Source organism: Semicossyphus pulcher, unplaced genomic scaffold, assembly GCF_022749685.1.
Source record: "Semicossyphus pulcher isolate SPU_LCO1_2020_fin unplaced genomic scaffold, fSemPul1.0.p SCAF_16, whole genome shotgun sequence".
NCBI lineage: Eukaryota > Metazoa > Chordata > Actinopteri > Labriformes > Labridae > Semicossyphus > Semicossyphus pulcher.
This window is the reverse complement of record NW_027211670.1, coordinates 17,528,983-17,548,270: the sequence shown is the minus strand read 5'-3', so window position 1 is coordinate 17,548,270 and position 19,288 is coordinate 17,528,983. Positions and strand designations below refer to the sequence as shown.

General features: G+C 40.4%; 1 protein-coding gene across 1 annotated transcript in view; it reads left to right on the top strand.

Annotated features, from left to right (window-relative positions):
- Positions 1–2,304: 2,304 nt before the first annotated feature.
- LOC138593995 (testican-2-like) overlaps positions 2,305–19,288 on the top strand; it is a 28,664-nt gene continuing 11,680 nt past the window's right edge. The window contains exons 1-2 of the mRNA XM_069665084.1: positions 2,305–2,346; positions 14,301–14,415. Coding sequence (XP_069521185.1) covers positions 2,331–2,346; positions 14,301–14,415 — 131 coding nt within the window. The 5' untranslated portion in view covers positions 2,305–2,330. The remainder of the gene's footprint in view (positions 2,347–14,300; positions 14,416–19,288) is intronic.

The following is a 19,288-nucleotide window of genomic DNA, read 5'->3' as shown; positions in this document are numbered from 1 at the left end:
CTCAAGTAAAATTTTGGATCTAGATCAGATTGTAGCTGTTAGCATGATGTCATAGATGTCTGTATATAGAGATTAATAAGAGCTAAATCATCGTCAGATCACGCTGACGGGAGCCGGGATGTCATTACGGCGCATTATGTTCCGTCTGCTTTTGCTCTCCACACGGACTGTTTTTCCTGCGCACGCCTGCTGATACGTGATTGGTCAAAATTACTCAGACTACAAGTGTACTACAAACGGAAAGCAGAACACTAGCGTCCCTAAAATCCATGTCCCTGCCTACAGATTCTACATTTCTATGTAGCATCTATAAAAAGAGTTTAAACAGGAAGTAACCCATGAAGTAACACTTAAACAAAGTGCTTGTATACCAAATATATAGCTTGTAGTACCAGTAGCCGCTTAGCTTAGCTTAGCATAAAGACAGCGAGGAAAAATAGCCTGGCTCTGTATACCAGCACATGTAAAGCCTTTAGAAACACCTTATATTTCTTTGTTAATCCACACACAAAACCAAAGTATAAAAACGATGCAAGCTGTTTCTCCCTGTTTTTGAATGTATGCTAAGCTAGGCTAATCAGCAGCTGGTTCGAACTAATATATTTATCATACAGACATTTGAGTGGCATCAATCTTTTCATGTGAATTTCAACAAAACAATCCAACTCTCCAAACTTGAGTCATTGTAGTAAAATAATTGGACGAGTAAACCAGTTCTTAATAAAGATGTAGTTCTCAATGGATTAATAAAATGAACTAAGAAAGAAATCTGTTGGATTGTACCAGATTTGTAAAGAAAGCCCTGTGATACAAGTGTCTTTGGAGAGATTCACACTGTGTCAGCCTGATCTCCTCAGAGAGTTCACACTGAGTGTACGAGCCCTCAGGGGCAAAGTCACCTCCAGAATAAATCCTTGAGGGGGAACAAGCAGGAGGATGTGATGATGTCAGACTGCTCACTATCTCATGTGAAGACAACATGTCTAAAATGCAGCTGTGTATCAGATATGTCTGTGCACTTGAAGGCGAAGGTTTGTCCTTGAATAAACAGGCAGTAAAGAAGGGTATTGTGATGTAAAACAAAGGTTTTGCAATACAAATAGCTGCTCAATTTGGACACTTTTACACATTACAAAAATTAAAGAAGCTGTAGTTTTTGTTTTAAATGGGGTGGATAAAAAAGACAACTGTTTTTTTATAAATTTAAATGTGAAACAAAGATAAGAGAACAATTAATACTTCGATAAAAGGGAGAATTGGGTGTTACACAGACAAAGAAAGAGAAGCAAGCAGCAGTGTTTAACCTTGTAAGCATCTCCTTGTGGTGTTTTTTATGTGCTACAAGACATATCAGGGGCAACAGTCATCTCCATGGCTGGGCCTGTCTGCTTTTAAACTGCAGTGTACCAAGGACAGGCTGAACAACACGTTTTCAGATCAGCAGGTTTGTGACGTCACAAACCTAAGGAGCCAATCCCATTAATGGACGGGGTGACGCTATGCATATCATCATGTGTAACCTATGGCAACCACTTTGGCGATGAGTGAGCCAGCTGTAACTGTCATAGTTATTTTTGCAAACTCACTACTGATTACTAACGTTAATGTTACTACTACTGATTACTACATTTCAAGCTAGCTAAGTTTCAGCTAAACAATGGCAGAGACGTGTTTTGTTTTCGCAACGGAGGGGGCAGTTGTAAATTTGGGTAGTGGGCGGGGACTATGCAGATTCAGGAATTCTTAATGAGGGAGAAAGAAGAGATGCCTTGGGAGGATTTTTACAAGCTAATTAAACGTATTTTGCAGAAAAACACATCAGACACTATTTTTTTTTCAAGCGGAGCATTTTTGTATGTCTTAAAACATGACTGCAGCTGCTCTTTAAGATTTTTGGACAAGTATAATTAGGTGTCATCTGCAAAAAAGCGAAGTTATACAGAGATAAAGATGAATGACATGCCTGAGAGGGAGATTTTGGTATTAATTCATAAATCTGTGGTACAATACAGCACGTATTGGAATAAAGATGGTCAGAGAAATGTACAAAACTAAAGTAAACTATTGGTTGAAAGATGTTCTCTTCTCTTGAAACTTAAATATTCAACATAAGAGCTGAATATATTAGAATTGCTAAAATCCTACTTTATACTACACTCTCATTCATTATGTGTAGTAAAGTTTCTGTACCGGTCTGTTAACTTCCTTCATTATTTATACTCTCTTAGAGCATACTTCCTCCACAGTGTTGCCTTACATGAATTAATAAATCCATTAATGCAAATATCTTCTGTCTCCAGGACGACTACATCAGAAACGCGGAGGAGAACATGGGCTCTGATGAAAGTAAGTCAGAAAACCAAGCTTTTATTTGATTAGAAGGTTTTTCTGCGGACGTACGAGGATGGCTGATTGTATGCGACTGTACTTTATGCAAAGGCAGTTTGCAAAGACTTTCAATATTCAAATGGTTTTACTTAAATGGCCAGTTTTACTGCTCAGAAAAAAAGTGCTATATCTCAGACCCAACCAGCATAATCAATGCTAAGTGCTGTCTGCCTTTCTACATCTGCTCGAGACAGTGAAATAGTGCGTTACATTTATCGAAGTGCCGGCTTCTCTTAATTGCAGCGGTTGTCTGAGGTCATCCCGCGCGTGTTGAGCGCTGGTCCGGGGTGTCACAGCTTGTAGAGACTGAGAACGCTGTTGTGATTCAGCGAAGGAGAGGCTGAGCCTTCAGTCGGATCCATTAGTTTGAAAAGCCGGCTATAATTGCCTTTGTTGCTGAGGGCTCAACTCAGAACTCCCACTGGGCGCCGTTTACCTCCACAGGGTCTGTTTCTTGTCTCACTTTTAGAAAATCAGCCGTGGAGGAGGAATGTGGACCATGTGAAAATGTTGAACAGTATGTTATTCAGTCAGATGATCTTTTGTCGCTTATTGAACAGAGAATATGTTTTTTAAGAGCACCAAATGTTCTCATTTCAAACAGCCGGCTACCACACATCTAAATAATAGTTTTGAGACAAGTGTCCAAAGAAATCAACCGCAGTGTGACTTTCAAAGTCAAGCCAAGTTGTGGTTTAGCCTAAGCAGAATGGCTGTAGATAGCTTGTAACAATCATCAGTCTCCCACTAGTGGTCCATGTAGCACCAAATGCTGGACAGTCAACGTGCACTATTACTGTTGAACGCAACATTTAGCAGCTAAAGAACTTGTTATTCACGAGATACAGGGGAAAGCACGACTTAAAGTACAGTGAATGTTAGACTTAGTTGCATAAGGTGGCAAAAAACACAATTCCAGTTGAATCCCATATAATATGTTATAACATTACTGTTGCATGTGTAAATGAGCAGTGTAAAACTGACGTTGGGTTGATGTCAGATCCTGATGTTGGGCTAACGTCAGATCCTTGAGTTTGGTTGACATCAAAAACTACGTTGGGATGACGTCAGAACCTGATTTTTGTGGTTAAGTGGTTACCTCCCAACCAGATGTTGGGTTGAAGTCAAATCCTGATGTTGGGTTTTTGTGGTTAAGTGGTTACCTCCGAACCAGACGTTGGGTTGACATCAAAAACTGATGTTGGGATGACGTCAGAACCTGATGTTGGGTTTACCTCCGAACCACACATTGGGTTGACGTCAAAAACTGATGTTGTGATGACATCAGAACCTAATGTTGGGTTGACGTCAAAAACTGATATTGGGATGACGTCAGAACCTGATGTTGGGGTAACCTCTGAACCAGACATTGGGGTGATGTCAGATCCTGACGTTGGGTCAAATCAAATCATGGTTGACATCAAAACCTGATTTTTGTGGTTAAGTGGTTACCTCCAAACCAGACGTTGGGTTGACGTCAAAAACTGATGTTGGGATAATGTCAGAACCCGATGTTGGGATGACGTCAGAACCTGATGTTGGGGTAACCTCTGAACCAGACATTGGGGTGATGTCAGATCCTGACGTTGGGTTGACATCAAAACCTGATTTTTGTGGTTAAGTGGTTACCTCCAAACCAGACGTTGGGTTGACGTCAAAAACTGACGTTGGGATAATGTCAGAACCCGATGTTGGGATGACGTCAGAACCTGATGTTGGGGTAACCTCTGAACCAGACATTGGGGTGATGTCAGATCCTGACGTTGGGTTGACATCAAAACCTGATTTTTGTGGTTAAGTGGTTACCTTCAAACCAGTTGTTGGGTTGACATCAGATCCTGACGTTGGGTTAAGTGGTTACCTCCGAACCAGACGTTGGGTTGACGTCAAAAACTGACGTTGGGTTGATGTCAGATCCTGATGTTGGGCTAACGTCAGATCCTTGAGTTTGGTTGACATCAAAAACTACGTTGGGATGACGTCAGAACCTGATGTTGGGGTTACCTCCGAACCAGATGTTGGGTTGACATCAAAACCTGATTTTTGTGGTTAAGTGGTTACCTCCCAACCAGATGTTGGGTTGAAGTCAAATCCTGATGTTGGGTTTTTGTGGTTAAGTAGTTACCTCCGAACCAGACGTTGGGTTGACATCAAAAACTGATGTTGGGATGACGTCAGAACCTGATGTTGGGTTTACCTCCGAACCACACATTGGGTTGACGTCAAAAACTGATGTTGTGATGACATCAGAACCTAATGTTGGGTTGACGTCAAAAACTGATATTGGGATGACGTCAGAACCTGATGTTGGGGTAACCTCTGAACCAGACATTGGGGTGATGTCAGATCCTGACGTTGGGTCAAATCAAATCATGGTTGACATCAAAACCTGATTTTTGTGGTTAAGTGGTTACCTCCAAACCAGACGTTGGGTTGACGTCAAAAACTGACGTTGGGATAATGTCAGAACCCGATGTTGGGATGACGTCAGAACCTGATGTTGGGGTAACCTCTGAACCAGACATTGGGGTGATGTCAGATCCTGACGTTGGGTTGACATCAAAACCTGATTTTTGTGGTTAAGTGGTTACCTCCAAACCAGTTGTTGGGTTGACATCAGATCCTGACGTTGGGTTAAGTGGTTACCTCCGAACCAGACGTTGGGTTGACGTCAAAAACTGACGTTGGGATGATGTCAGAACCCGATGTTGGGATGACGTCAGAACCTGATGTTGGGGTTAAGTGAGTAACATCAACTTAAAAGATGAAAAATGTGGCAATGCTGTGTTTGGGAGTTGTTTCTGCCAACGTGAAGTGGCCAAAATACCAGTAATGGTACATACATCAATCAGCCATTACATTATGACCACCTGCCTAATATTGTGTAGGTCCCCTTTTGCTGCCAGAACAGCCCTTACCTGTCGAGGCATGGACTCCACGAGACCTCTGAAGGTGTGCTGAGGTATCTGGCACCACGACCCTAGCAGCAGATCCTTTAAGTCCTGTAAGTTGCGAGGTGGGTCCTCCGTGGATCGGACTTGTTTGTCCAGCACGTCCCACAGATGCTTGATTTGATTGAGATTTGGGGAATTTAGAGGCCAGGTACCATTTTCATGAAGGGGTGTAGTTGGTCTGCAACAATGTTTAGTTATTACATCTAATTAACAGTAGGCACATAGATTATGTAAATTAAGCACCTGTTCATTATGGTAATGCAGTATATGATTATTATATAACATTAAGCAAAAGTAACCCAATACTTTTTCTGCATTTTGTTGTACCATTTAAAAATATGTCTTAAAGTAGTCGTATAATCGGGGACGTGCAAGCTGGAATTCCGGAGGGGCACAATTAGAGCAGGAAGCTTTGGGGTCCTTCCTCAGACAAAAAAAGACAAGAAAATAATGATGCAATTTTCTGCAATTTGACATATTCAAAGACTTAGGGAAGAATATTTAAAAACTTCTGTTAATTGTTTTTGTGGCTCATTAATCTCCCACTTTATATAAGGGTAGATATGGTATATTGATTTGAGATGTTTGAGTCACAATTCATGCATTAAAAAAATACATTCACAATGCCAATTAATTTAGAGGACATAGGTAATAAAGTCACAGATGAAGGGATGACTAATTAAGTCAATGCTGACCCCTCTATGGTGGAGCTAGTTAGGTCGAAAAAGTACAAATCAATACGCAGGTCAGGTTATGTATTATTCACAAATTTTGAGGCAGATTGAGCAAACCTATTGTCCTGGCATACCCACATCATTAGCTAAAAATAAAATAGCCTTGAAACTAATTTACAAGGTGCGTTATCAACAGGTGCATACCAATAAGAGCAGCAAAATGTGTGGCGTAGCAGTAGCCTGCTATGCTAGGTAGATAGTTTAAACAATTATCTCAAGACACAAAAAGAACGGGTCTAGACTGAACTCTTTGTTATTTAGAGAGAGGCCCAACATGAATCACCATGAGTAGCACTTAGCAACATTCGGCACATTGGCAGAAAAACTTCCTTTTAACAGGCAGAAACCTCGAGCAGAACCAGACTCATGTTGAGCAGCCGTCTGCCTCGACTGGATGGGCCGAGAAGTGGGACAGAAGATGATGCAGGATAGAGACGGACAAAGACGTTAATGGGACACGAAGATAGAGTAAATAAGATGCATTAATATAACATAGAGAGAGAGACACACACACACACACACACAGACAGAGAGAATTATTTGCATATATATATTCATAGACAGCAATTTTGTTCTCTGGTTCAACTAAACAGACACATGTTTGGCATGGCACCATTTAGTATCCAACACTTACCGTTTGCACGTAACACTAACAACCATTCAGTTTGTTTCACACGACAGCAGATTCAGAATGTTTCCCATCAAAGGCAGCCATCTTTGTTGTTTACCAAATGACGAAAGGGGCTCCTCCATACAGTCAATAATCATACCAAATATAATGCACATAAGAGAAATGGTTGCGATTGCCCCGACCAGAATCAGTTAGAATGGAAATCTATGTGAACGGGAATGGGAACATAGCAGATAAAACATTAACTCGCAGATTCATCCGGTTGCTAGCTATCAGTGTGTACCTGCTGCGAGGTCAGAGGTCAGCTGTGTTGCCACACCCACAATGCCTCGCTTAATACATTGAACACTTGAATCAAGGAAAAAACATGTGAGGAGAAGCAGCTCCAGACGTTATCCCAGCGATCTGTTCTCCCAGCAGTGGGAATAACTAATGCAGTCTGAAGAAAACGCCTCGCTCGCTGAAGTGTGGGCGATGTTCATTTGAATACCATTGATTTCATCCACGTCCCAACTCCCTCTGGGACTAATTCTGCAGACCTAATTGATCCGGGTCCTCTTCGCTGCAAATTCAACGAGACAGCAGAATCTCAGAAGAGGTGTTGGCCTACCTGCAAGCCCCAGATCTAAAAAGACCTAAAAGTAGACTTCAGACACCTGCTGTGAGCTGATTGAGACATCAGCTCAACCCAGCGGAAGCTGCCATTTCAAAACAATGAGGTTCCTGCTGTTCCGACTTAACAGAATGGCTGCCATGTTTGACCTTAACAGCCTTTGTTTGAGTTGGAAATTAAAACATATTTTGCGTATAGAGTGATTTTGTTTCAATTTGTACAACATCAGGAAATCATTCAGACATAATCGGTTATAAAAAGAGTTAGAGGTGAATTAGCGTGTTGCATCCTGTCTAATTAAAAGTAAATAATGTTATAGCACCATTAGAGTTGAATAAGAGCCGTGAGCTGCTTTCACACAGCAACCACCAATTAAATCTAAGGGTATAAAAGAGTCTTCTAGGTTGACAGTAATTGCAAATCCAGTTGAAACTAATTTACTCAAAGCTGTCAAATGGGCCCGTCTCTCTCAGGCTTTTAATATTTATCAGAGCTAAATCTTTTCGGTGTCAGACGGGTGCTACCATTTCTCGGCAGGCCAATAACACGTCTTTTGCAGATTATCTTTTTTTTCTTGTCCAGAACCACTTATCGTTAAATGCACGTCTGACAATTTGAATGTTAAACAAATGGTTAATGAAGCCACTGATGGAGGATCCTGTCTTAACTGCGAGGCTTCGTGCTCAGGAGAGACTTCAGTGATTCAGACAGCAGGGAGAAAGCTGACCAGAGACCATATTTACACTGCAGCCATTATCGTCACGCTCATACTGGAAAAGTCAAATGCTGTTACAATGTCATACTGACAGGTTGTACGTGTAAGTGGTTGAATGCTAAGATTAAGATCTTGTTGACATTAAAACGACATAATGTTGGGCTGACATCAGAACCTGACATTGGGTTGACATCAAATCCTGACGTTGGGTTGACATCAGAACCTGACATTGGGTTGACATCAGAACCTGACATTGGGTTGACATCAAAAACTGACGTTGGGTTGACGTAAGAACCTGACATTGGGTTGACGTCAAAAACTGACGTTGGGTTGACATCAGAACCTGACATTGGGTTGACATCAGAACCTGACATTGGGTTGACATCAAAAACTGACGTTGGGTTGACGTAAGAACCTGACATTAGGTTGACGTCAAAAACTGACGTTGGGTTGACTTCAAAAACTGACGTTGGGTTGACTTCAAATCCTGACATTAGGTTGACTTCAAAAACTGACGTTGGGTTGACGTGTGGTCTAACTTGAAATATGCCCCAATATCTCCCCAGTTCTTTCTGTTGATTGTCTTTTGAGTTGTTGATCACTCGATGAAATCTTAACAGTTGTCAGACTTTATGTTCATATTTTTTGAGTTCAGCAGTTGGACAATAATGTATTTATTTATTTTCACCCTGAGGGTAAAGTCACATGATAATGGCAGCCATGTGAATATGGTGAATGGATGAGTAGCCATGTTTTCTTATGTTTTTCACAACTCCATAAAAATCATAATACTCTTAGAGACTTTGGACACAGGCTCAGTGCTGTCCTACCGCCTTTACTGACATTTTTACAGGAGGAAAATGTCTAAAATGGCCGTTTAAATGCATTCGCATGTGAACAACAACCAGGAGAGCAGGCCAGCTGGAAAACACTTGATCTGCATATGCAAATTAAAACTTGTGTTTGGATTTTGTTTTCAGTATGGATGATGGATTTGATAAGAATACTGTGTGAGACACGTGTTTGGTTTTGAGCCATTGCCTGGAGGCAAAATTAAAGGTGCTCATAAATATATGATGGAGAGCAATGAGACAGGGTTTGGTTTCTATGGGAACATACTGTAAAGCAATATTGTGTGTTAGTTAGGATGATTACGAAAATATAATTCAATAAAAGATTAGGCTGGGAACTAAATGATGACTATTTACAGGGAGTATGAATTGTGAGGCGTAAGATTTTTCCGGTATAAGGCTCTGCTCACTTTAACGCTGCTATGATCAATATTTTTATATTAACAGTGCCATTAGAAGTGACAAAGTAAGAATAATCACAAGACTTCCCCTCAGTCCTACAAATCTTTTTCAGCTCAGGCTTTACAGCCTGCAACCTTTAAAATTTTGATTTATCTACTATCTATTAAGACTCTCATGAGTGTCATTCAGCCACAGCAGGAAACCTGTTAGTCTGACAAATCTACTCTGCAACACCTGCTCCGCACTAAACAGCAGATAGACAATGATGGCAACTAGCTTGTGAGCATAGTGGAGCATTTAGCAGCTAACGGGACTTACACATCTCAGTAGTTGGTTGAGACCAAAACAGAGCTCAAAGAAAAAGTACGCTGTTGACTTACATTTGCTAGCTTGACAAACACAAGTCTAAATTTAGCGTCTGTGGCGCCATTTCTTAAGAAGAGGTAAAAAACAACTGTTTGCTTGGCTTTAAATACCCCCCCATGTTTTAAATTTCAAATGCTCATCACTAAATATTGTTTCTATTCCAATATTTGGCTGACCGCCAGGGTCAGCCCTACACACGGGTCTGTATGTGACTGACTGAGTGACGGTACTTTCAGAGCCATAGAGAGAGAGAGTTGCAACATCGCAATGGTGGATCATGGAGCATATTGGACCTCCACTGACGCGACTCTCTGTCTATATGGCTCTGGATACTTTGCACGGGGAGTAGGCGGGGCTGCTCCTCTGCTGCTTGTCTGCTGTCCTCACCTTCGTGTGCAGCGTGCACCTGCTCTAAAACACGTTGTCATCAGCCTCATAAGTTCAGTTCTCGAATGTATTGTGCAATTAAAACCAAATGTAAATGACACCTGCACAGTATCAGCAAACCCAAAAAACATAATGACATTTCATTTAAAGATGGAGTTGTAGCAATTTAAATTGTTGAAACTGAGTAAAAGTGAGTCATGCAATTCATTAATTCAAGGCAATAATATTATTAGAGAGGAGATCATCTCCAAAAGTCAAGGCTGCCATGAGTCAATGAGGATTTTTATGTATCACATTTTTATATTCGTTTATATTCAAAGCCTCATGTTCTTAAGAAAAATCATGCTCATGTAAAGTTTAATTTTGTCGCTGTTGTATATTAATCTACATTGTCTATTATTGAGCTAACATAAAGAGGATTGTAGAGTCTTGGTACCCGTGTGCTCCTCTGAGTCTTTCCTGGTTTAGTTTGATTCCTCCTCATATATGCAGTCTGCGCAGCGAGTCGTGCTTTCTGTGTGAGTGGACAGCAGGTACCGCGGCTGCTCAGTGGCCTGAAGATTATAAAATGGCACAGAGAGAAAAAAAACCCTACAGTTTGGTTCCCTGCCACCGTAAGAGTTTATGGCCCGTGACTGTTAACAAAATGAAATGCTAAAGCTTACACTTTGATAGGAAGTACCGAAAGAATATAACTCGACAGCCTCTGTTAGAAGAACCAGGAGAAAGCCTGAGGAAAACCTGAGTGATGAGTTTCACTAAAGAGAACTGATGGGATTCATCGAGGCATACGGAAAATATGAGACACCTTTACTGTCTTTATGGTGAAAGGAAAAGCCACAGTGATACGTCTGCTGATAGTTTAAAGTGAATTTTGGAAGTTTCATGTCTTAAATCAAAAGAGAAATTGCAGACAAATGTACCGTCAGCCGTACAGTCTGGGTATAGTTCCCCCGCTGGGGTTAAATCATGACTGAGCAGAATTCTTGATGGGGAAAAAAAGAGAATAAAAGTCAAGTGGTGACAAAATCTTTTTTTAATGGAGCAACTTTAAAGTTAAATCCAGCAATCCATCTCTCTCTCTGTGAGCGCGTCTCCGCAGCCAAAATGATGTGTCTTTTATTTTGTGTTTATTCCCCAATGATCAATTAAAGTTAGATTGGCAGTAATTCAACGACACAAGCAGCAGAAATAACCCACGTTTCTCACTTATACTCATTTATTGTCTCTTTACCTGTTTACTAGTTCAATCAGGAGAGACTTCGTTAAGATTGAACAATTATTTATTTACAAGTTTGGAAAGAATGCAATGTGCAAAGTCTTTGGCGATTAGACTCCATCGCGATGTCTTCATGTACTTGAAGATGTCGAGAGGCCGAGAGCAGGATAGGATACCACCCCTGATGGAGTCTAGACACTGGTGGTGGTGATGATGGTGAAGACAGGATGAGCTGAGGAGCTGGACTTGGACACTGATGAGATGGATTGGAGGTGAATGCGGTGGAGGAGGGTCGCAATGATCGAGCTGAAACGACAAACTGTCTGCGGAAGAGAGGAGAACGGATTTAAAACTTGACAGCAGCGGGATGATTGGTCGACGGACGTTGAGGCTGAATCTGGTTGGTTTAGTACTACAGCTGATCACCAGACAGGAAGGACAGAGCGGGAGAGAGGGAACGTGACGTGAATGAATGATGCTAATGAATGAATGAATAGGAACAGTCTTCCTGGTTGAACTTATGCTCAGCTACATTTGTTGCTTTTGATACGGGTCTGGTATTTTGGGAGCTGCTAGCTTGTTTTTATGCTCTACGTTTGAGTTAGCGTCTGTTTACGTAGCTCTGTTGTTCAAGATATTTTTACAAACAGCTCAGGGTGTCTTTAAACTTTTGGTCTATGAAAATAAACTTTGGGATTTTCTGCTCATATTTGTACCAATTCTGTACTTGCTGGTCATGTTTGAGCACAAATCATCCCAGTATAATGTTTCAGCCTTTCGGCCATGCTAACGGTCCTCTGCTCAGGCAAACACTCCTCAGTTTAGTTATTTTAATAACTGGAAAGTTTAGAGATGGTTAATCCAAATCTGTCTCCCAAAACACATCAAAATACACATAATAGAAAGACATCTTTTGATCAACGTGCCCAGTTTTGTAGTCACCTAAGTGCAGAACCTCGTGCAGGAAAGTATTGAAATGTTAAATCGACTGCAATGATATAAGCTGTGTCCCAATTCATGCATCCTTCACGGCCCAACGTTTCCCGAGAATTATTGTGTGCCAATTCAAATGAGGTGGCGGACTCTCAAACAGCCGAGGAATAGCATTACATGTGTTGAAAAAACCAAAGTGGCCTTGAAACAATTATCTTTAGAATAACAGGTTAATTTAAGTGACGTTACTTAGGATAGCTAGCTAGCCAGCTAGCTACCTGGTGCTAGGCGACAGGAGCGGCTTTTGGTTACGCAAGGGTAAGGGCGGGAACAGCTGGTGATGGAAACAGGAAGTCCTTCGTAGACCAGAGCGGCCTTAGCGGTCTACATAGGTTACAAAAGACTCATCTTTCGTAGACCGCGACCTTCGAAGGATGTAGCCTCTGAATTGAGACACAGCTGTAGTGTCTTTATAGTATTCCCACCACTAAAAGCACGCTAAACTACATGTCAACACTCACGTGTTCAGGCACATTCATGCACACCAATAGCTACGCCATTGGGAGCAATTTGAGCTTCAGCATTTTGCCCAAGACACTCAACAAGCCGATTGTGAGAGCAAGGGATCAAACCAAGCGCTGATCTTATGAAGAGCGGACTACCTGCTCTACTTCCTGAGCCCAGTTCTTAAGATTAACTGCCTCCAGTCAAATAACCCTGCATAACCATAACCAGATAGCTGTGGTCCCTATACGTAACCCAACTGTGACCTTTTCACGATGTTAAATATGTAAGAAAAAGTCAGAAAACAGACACTGAAGGTGTCTTACTCATGAGAAAGCCCTGACAACCTTTTTCCACGCCCGTGATGTAGTGAGTTCACTATACGGTATCACGTCACATCATAGCACGGTGAAACAAAGGCTACTGGATCACAAGTTAGCTGGGAAGTTGTGCAGAACTTTGTCTCTTTATGAACTCCAGTCTCAAACTCGGTTTCATACCTGTTCTTAAAGAACAAAAAAAAACCCACCACAGGCACTCCGCCTCCTACAGGTATTTCTGGATTCCCTCAGAGTTGTCATGTCATCCAGTGAATATCATTAAAGTCCACTGTTCCCTCACACCTCTCTGCTGTAAGCATCAGAGTATCGCCTCATCTCGGCTTTGCAGGGATGCGGCTGGCAGCGACTTTGTCTGTTGACCGTGTTGACTACAAAGCAGCTGCTCAAAGCTGACTCAGGATTTCACAGCTTAAATTTCTCTGGGCGACCGCCGCTTGCCACTCACTCTTAAATTTATCTGAGCCTGAGAGGTTTTTTTTTTTTACAGAGGCCTCTCTGGCAGGCCGGAAGGTAAATGGAGTGGGACTGTGTGACATCAAGTTTCGGATGGCATTGACCAAAGACATGAGTAAGGTGGAGGACACTGTGCTATTTCCATCTCAATCTATCAGTGGGAAAGAGGTTGGCATTGAACATTTCAACCCTCCAAAGATAGAGACAGGGGAGGGGGGAGGGATGAAAGAAAGAAGGGGGATGTGGGAGACGAAGATGGAGAGTGTGTGAGGGAGAAAAAGCAAGACGGGGGGAGACAGTGATAAGTTGACACGGGGGAAGTGAGATGTGACAAACGGAGAGAAAGAGATGCTCGATCAGTGCTGTCAGGTTTTCTCGCAATCACAGACAGCCGGTGGAGACTGCCGGCAGAACTATCGACGGCGGGCGGGCGGGCTGCCGGGCTAATGACAGCAAGGCGTCCATGTTTTCACCAGTGCCGACTATAAAATCAATGGGCTCATTTGTGCGCACGGCTAGAATTTTTTTCATCACACATTTCATGATTTTTATCGCACGCCATTGTGTAAAAGATAGCTCTGTGAAAAAGGCTCTAAATGGTGTTAATGTGCAGAACTTCATTATGCAGCACATAAAATCTGTTTTTTCCGGGTTGTTGCTATCAATCATTTGTACACATGCTCATGTCAAAAGGCGTGTGAAAAAAAACAGCCCAAAGCTCTGTTTTCTCCTGGAGGTGACAAAAATAGAGACTAAAAGCTGTGTTTGACACCTCTTGTTTCTCTGTGTTTGTGTTCTGTGTTCTGCAGGCGTGGACACCACCAAGGACCCGTGCCAGAAAGTGAAGTGCAGCCGCCATAAGGTGTGCGTCGCTCAGGGCTACCAGAGGGCCATGTGTGTCAATCGCAAGAAAGTGGAGCACAGGTAGGCGGAGAGTCCGTCCTAAAGCTAGAAGGAGGCTGGTTTTGTGTTTGCGGGACTTGTTGCCCGCCGTTAAGGACAGATATTTCTGTGCAGATGATGTCAGCAGCAGCAAGAAGTGTGTCAGTTAAAAGCTTTTCAGTGTCTGCTTGGAGAGCTATTGATTAAACTGAGTAACAGGGCCAGAGAGAGTCATGAGTCGAGTGATGTAATTTCAGCGGGAACAGTCGTGCTGAGCAATGACTAAAGAGCGATGAGGATGGAAAGTGGGAAAACTGAACACGGGCAGCTATGGAAGAAAATAATGGCCAAAATAACAATCGTTAAGTGTTTTGTTTTTCTTGATTCAGCGCTAGCAGAGACAGAAAAAAAAAAAAAGTTTTTGCTTTTTCTTTATTTTTGCTCACTTACGTATGTTATATACATAACAAACAAGTTAAGACAAAAATGATGTGTTAGCTTATGTTACATAAAGTACGTTACATATGCTAGTATTGAAATGTATCTTATATAACTAGTGCACTTACATTAGTTGGTGTTTAAATCACAATCATGATCTGTATCCTAAACATAAAGTAGTAAAATCGTCTTAACATAAAAGGACTGCAAATGTTTTGTAAAAGTACGGAAGCCCTAAGCGGACATGCATCCATACATTTTATTTACTCTGCTTTCCTGTGAGTAATTTGCAGTTGTTTTCTCGAGATCGACTTATTTTCTCATTATCTCGAGGTAACAACGCTGCACCGTTGTGATAACTCGTATTCCCGGAGTTACAAAAGCACAAAACAAACATAGAAGTAGGCTTAACTTACCTCATTAGTGTGAGCAATGGCCCTATCCCCGGTCCGAAATATCACAGTGACCAGCCCGTTGTTTTGTTTTCTAGGTCGCCAGAAAATGGTCCTGTTATCACGAGAAAACAAGCTTTGTTATCACGAAATAATTAAGTTGAGATCTTGAGGAAAAAAACGTTAATTTCTCGTTATCACGGGAAAACAAAGTAAAAAATGTATGGATGCATGTCCGCTTAGGGCTTCCGTAGAAAAGCATAACATTATTGTCAGCAAGATTTTTTCAAATCTAATTAGATATTGCTTATTTATTATCACTAAATAGTTTTATTTTGAAAGTTTAACCCGATTTTCCATATATTTGCTATTCCCAACCTTACCCCCAGCAATGAACGTGCATAACTATTTAATTCCAATGAATTTATGACTTTTAAATATTAAGTTTAGCTTATGTCTTGCAGTTTAGCAAACTTAAGAAACCAGATTTTTATGATTTTATTTTTGTTTTTTGGATCTGATTTATGCTAACTGAAAATGAGTAATTGAATATCAGCTTTGAATACTCTGTGATTTAAATTTTTATCAGAAACTGTGAACCCTAAAAGAAGCCTTCAAAAAATGTACCTTAAATAAGTGTTGTTGTTTTTGTCAACCTTTGTACCATGTGAAACTTATAAAAAGGGGAATTCAGACACAATAAATTCAGATCCCTTTCAAAGTTAAATGTTTTCAGGGCTATAAATTCAGTAATAATTCAACAGTGATAAAACTTTATTAGGTATTTTGTTGCTGAAAATCTTTATGGCCATAATTCACTTCCATAGAACTTTTTTTATTTGGATCCCAATTAGCCTCCAAAAAGCTGTCGCTAGCCTTCCTGGGGTCCTACGAGAGGCAAGCTTAATGGCTAACACTTAATGTCAAGGGTACATACCTTATGATTAATTAAAGCTTAACTAATACATGACTCATCGTGATTTAATCTAATGCATGATGTATCATGAACTCCCGTGGCTCAGTTTTAATTAATAATGAAGCCACTATTACTTTTAATTACTTAAAACTACATGGATCATCAGTTTGTGAACTCATACATTTATGCAGCAAAGTCAGACTGAAATTAATGTCACGAAATAAGATAAAAGTGGACAAAGTCTTCTCAGCTCAGTGCACTTGAGAATCCTCTCTGAGAGAAAAATAGCTCCAGAGTCTTTATGTTTGTGCAGAATAAACAGTGTGAAACTGGCTGGAGAGACTTTGATCAGCTTCTGCAGATATTCTCTGCTGCTGTTTGCCCCCAAACTCTGTGTTTGGTCTTTGTTTATGCACTGACATAGTGTATTTACAATGTGAACAAACCCAAATGCAGAGTTTGATCAAATGCTGACTCATGCCGTGTTTGTCTCATATGGTAAGGACTATAAATACGAGCAGCTAAGAGAGAAAAACATTCATATCAGGCTTCTAGGACAAATATAGGAATTTTGGACAGCTTGGATATCTCCCACATGACTAAAGGAACTGCAAAGCTGTCAACAGATTGGTGCCAAATTGGCTGCTATCTTAGTGTAAGTAAATAAAACCTAAAATATTTACATAAATATAGTGATGCAGCTATTGAAAAAGCAGCACAATACCCTAACCAATTTGTTTGCATCTTGTTTTACATGAAATAAGAAGAGTTACAGATGTGAAACATACATTTTACAATGAGATTTACTGTTTGTAAAAGGAACTAAGGTGACTCTCATTCCTTTCCACTTATTTTCAGCAAAAAAAAGATTGATTAAATTCACTGTTTGCTAGCTCACCAGCGTCACGGCTAATAGACACAGTTAGCATCTAGCTCTTGAACATAGTGTAGCATTTAGCAGCTAAAGAGACATATATTTCTCCCAGGAGTGGGTAGAGACTAAAATTAGAGCTAAAAGATAGCAAGTATTGGACTTAATCAAATTCATATGGTAGCCAGAAACTTGACTTAAATGAATGTTGCTACATGTCTGCTGAATCTCTAAAAACTCTTTGCTAACAAGCTTGTCATATCAACTTAAAATGTGATCATTTGTTGTGTTCACAGTTTGTCCTCAAGTGGCCAAATAAAAATCAATTATATCAGATTTAGACTTCATTATTCAGTGTGACTGCAGAGCAAGAAGTGATAGAACCATCTGGGAGTATGTTATTTTAAAGACAAAGACTTATTCTGAGCAGTCTTACTTTTGTGGTAAGTATGTAAAATATGCTTAATGAGGGCTACTGTTGAGCAAGTGACAATAAGGAGATGGTGCTTCAATGTAGTGTTAGCGTTTCACCAGAAAAGAAGACATAAAGGCATTGAACTTACTTCATAACATAAGTTAATTAGCTGTCACTCATTTTCCCCTGACGTCATGCTCAGGGTGGGACATTTGGAGAGTTAACAAATCTTCAAAATACGTTTTTTGTAGCCTGATTGATCAGCAACTGAAAAGACAATCGCTAGCAAAAATCCGGAGGGACATAGGGCAATATTTTAAGTTAAAACTAAGCTTGCTGATTAGGTACTAACAGCTAAGTCAAAACAGCAAACTTTAGCCATCAACCACAGCTAATCTTACTGTTAGCTAGCTAACATTGCCGTTAGCTAAAGAATTACACCTTTCCTTTTATGTCTTTGACACTATCAAACATTAAGCTAGCTAGCAAAATTATTGAATGCTAATGTTAACATTTGTCTAAAAGACTATTCAACCTTTTTTTTTAATAGTTTCAGAAGTGCTCATTGAAAAAAAAATAGAGAGCATTGTTTCTAAATGACTGAAAACGGCTCATCTAACTGACCATTTTGGTCACAGAGGAGCTTTAGAAAATAAAAAGCTTTACACTCTAGTCATTTGAAAAAGTGCTATACTTTGGTTTATAGGATTTCAAATGCTCCTCCTTCACAAAGACTCTTTAGTTTTCTCTAATAAAAAATTCCTGAAAAGTATTTATCTGTTCCCGTTGCCCATTCATTTGGCTCTGCCTGAAAAACAAATGAGCAGGGCTCCCGTCTGAAAAGAATTAATGGAGTGAATTATTACTACCTGCAAAGTCTATCTGCTGCGACAGGCATTTATCTTTCTCACTAAAGTGCTTCATTTACGGAGTCACTCCAGAGATGAGAGAGACTGTGTCGAATAATGGGTAATAAGCACGAATACAAGCACACTAAACCATCCTAGCGTCATTAAGAAGATGCCTCAGAAGTCGCACCGCTTGTGCTCACTGAACATGAAGTCAGTCGCTGTGTGAGAGGAAAGCAAGCACAGAGAATCTTAAGAAGCAGTGCATACGAATATTAACAGTCAATAAAGACAATTTTGGTTTTATTTATTCAGGATCTTTTGATTTCAGCCCGTTGAGGTTTTTGCAGATTCTTTTATCCAAATCAACTTACAATAAGTACATTCAAACTTTATTATGAACAAGAATTAGATACAAAATTACATGCGTCTAAAAACAAGCAACTAGGAGCATGTGTTGTGACACCGTGTAAGTGCTAGTTTCTGATTTACTTTTCATAAGACACAAGTGAGTGTGGTGTCTAAATGAAGCCTGAAAAGGTGAGCCTTTAAGTCTGTGGAAGAAGAAATGCAGTGACTCTGCTTTCCTGGTGTCTTCGGGGAGCTAAATGGACCGTTGTGGCAGACAGACGGGTATTATCTTTTACTCTGGAAAACCAACAGACCTCTCTGTCATCAGTTTTCTCAGGAAATAGTTTTTTACAAGAGATGCAGTGTTAATCCGAAAACTGTTGACAGGGTGAAGGAGGGTCACTGTGTGAATTTGTAGTCTTACAAGCGGCACAAATCTAGGAAAGACTGAAGATTAATAGTTTAGAGTTTTATCAATAGGGGATCCCTGTTTTTACATGTGACTCCGTCATGAGGGCAAAATTTAGCTTTGTTAATAACTTAAAAACCTAAAAAGAGCTTCACTTTGTGTAGCTAATTAGCAAATGTTACCATGCTAACATTTACTTGGATGGATAAAATTGTCTACCTTATACCTGATGTTCAGCAGATTTTAGCCATGTCATTCTGTGCTTGTTAGCTAAT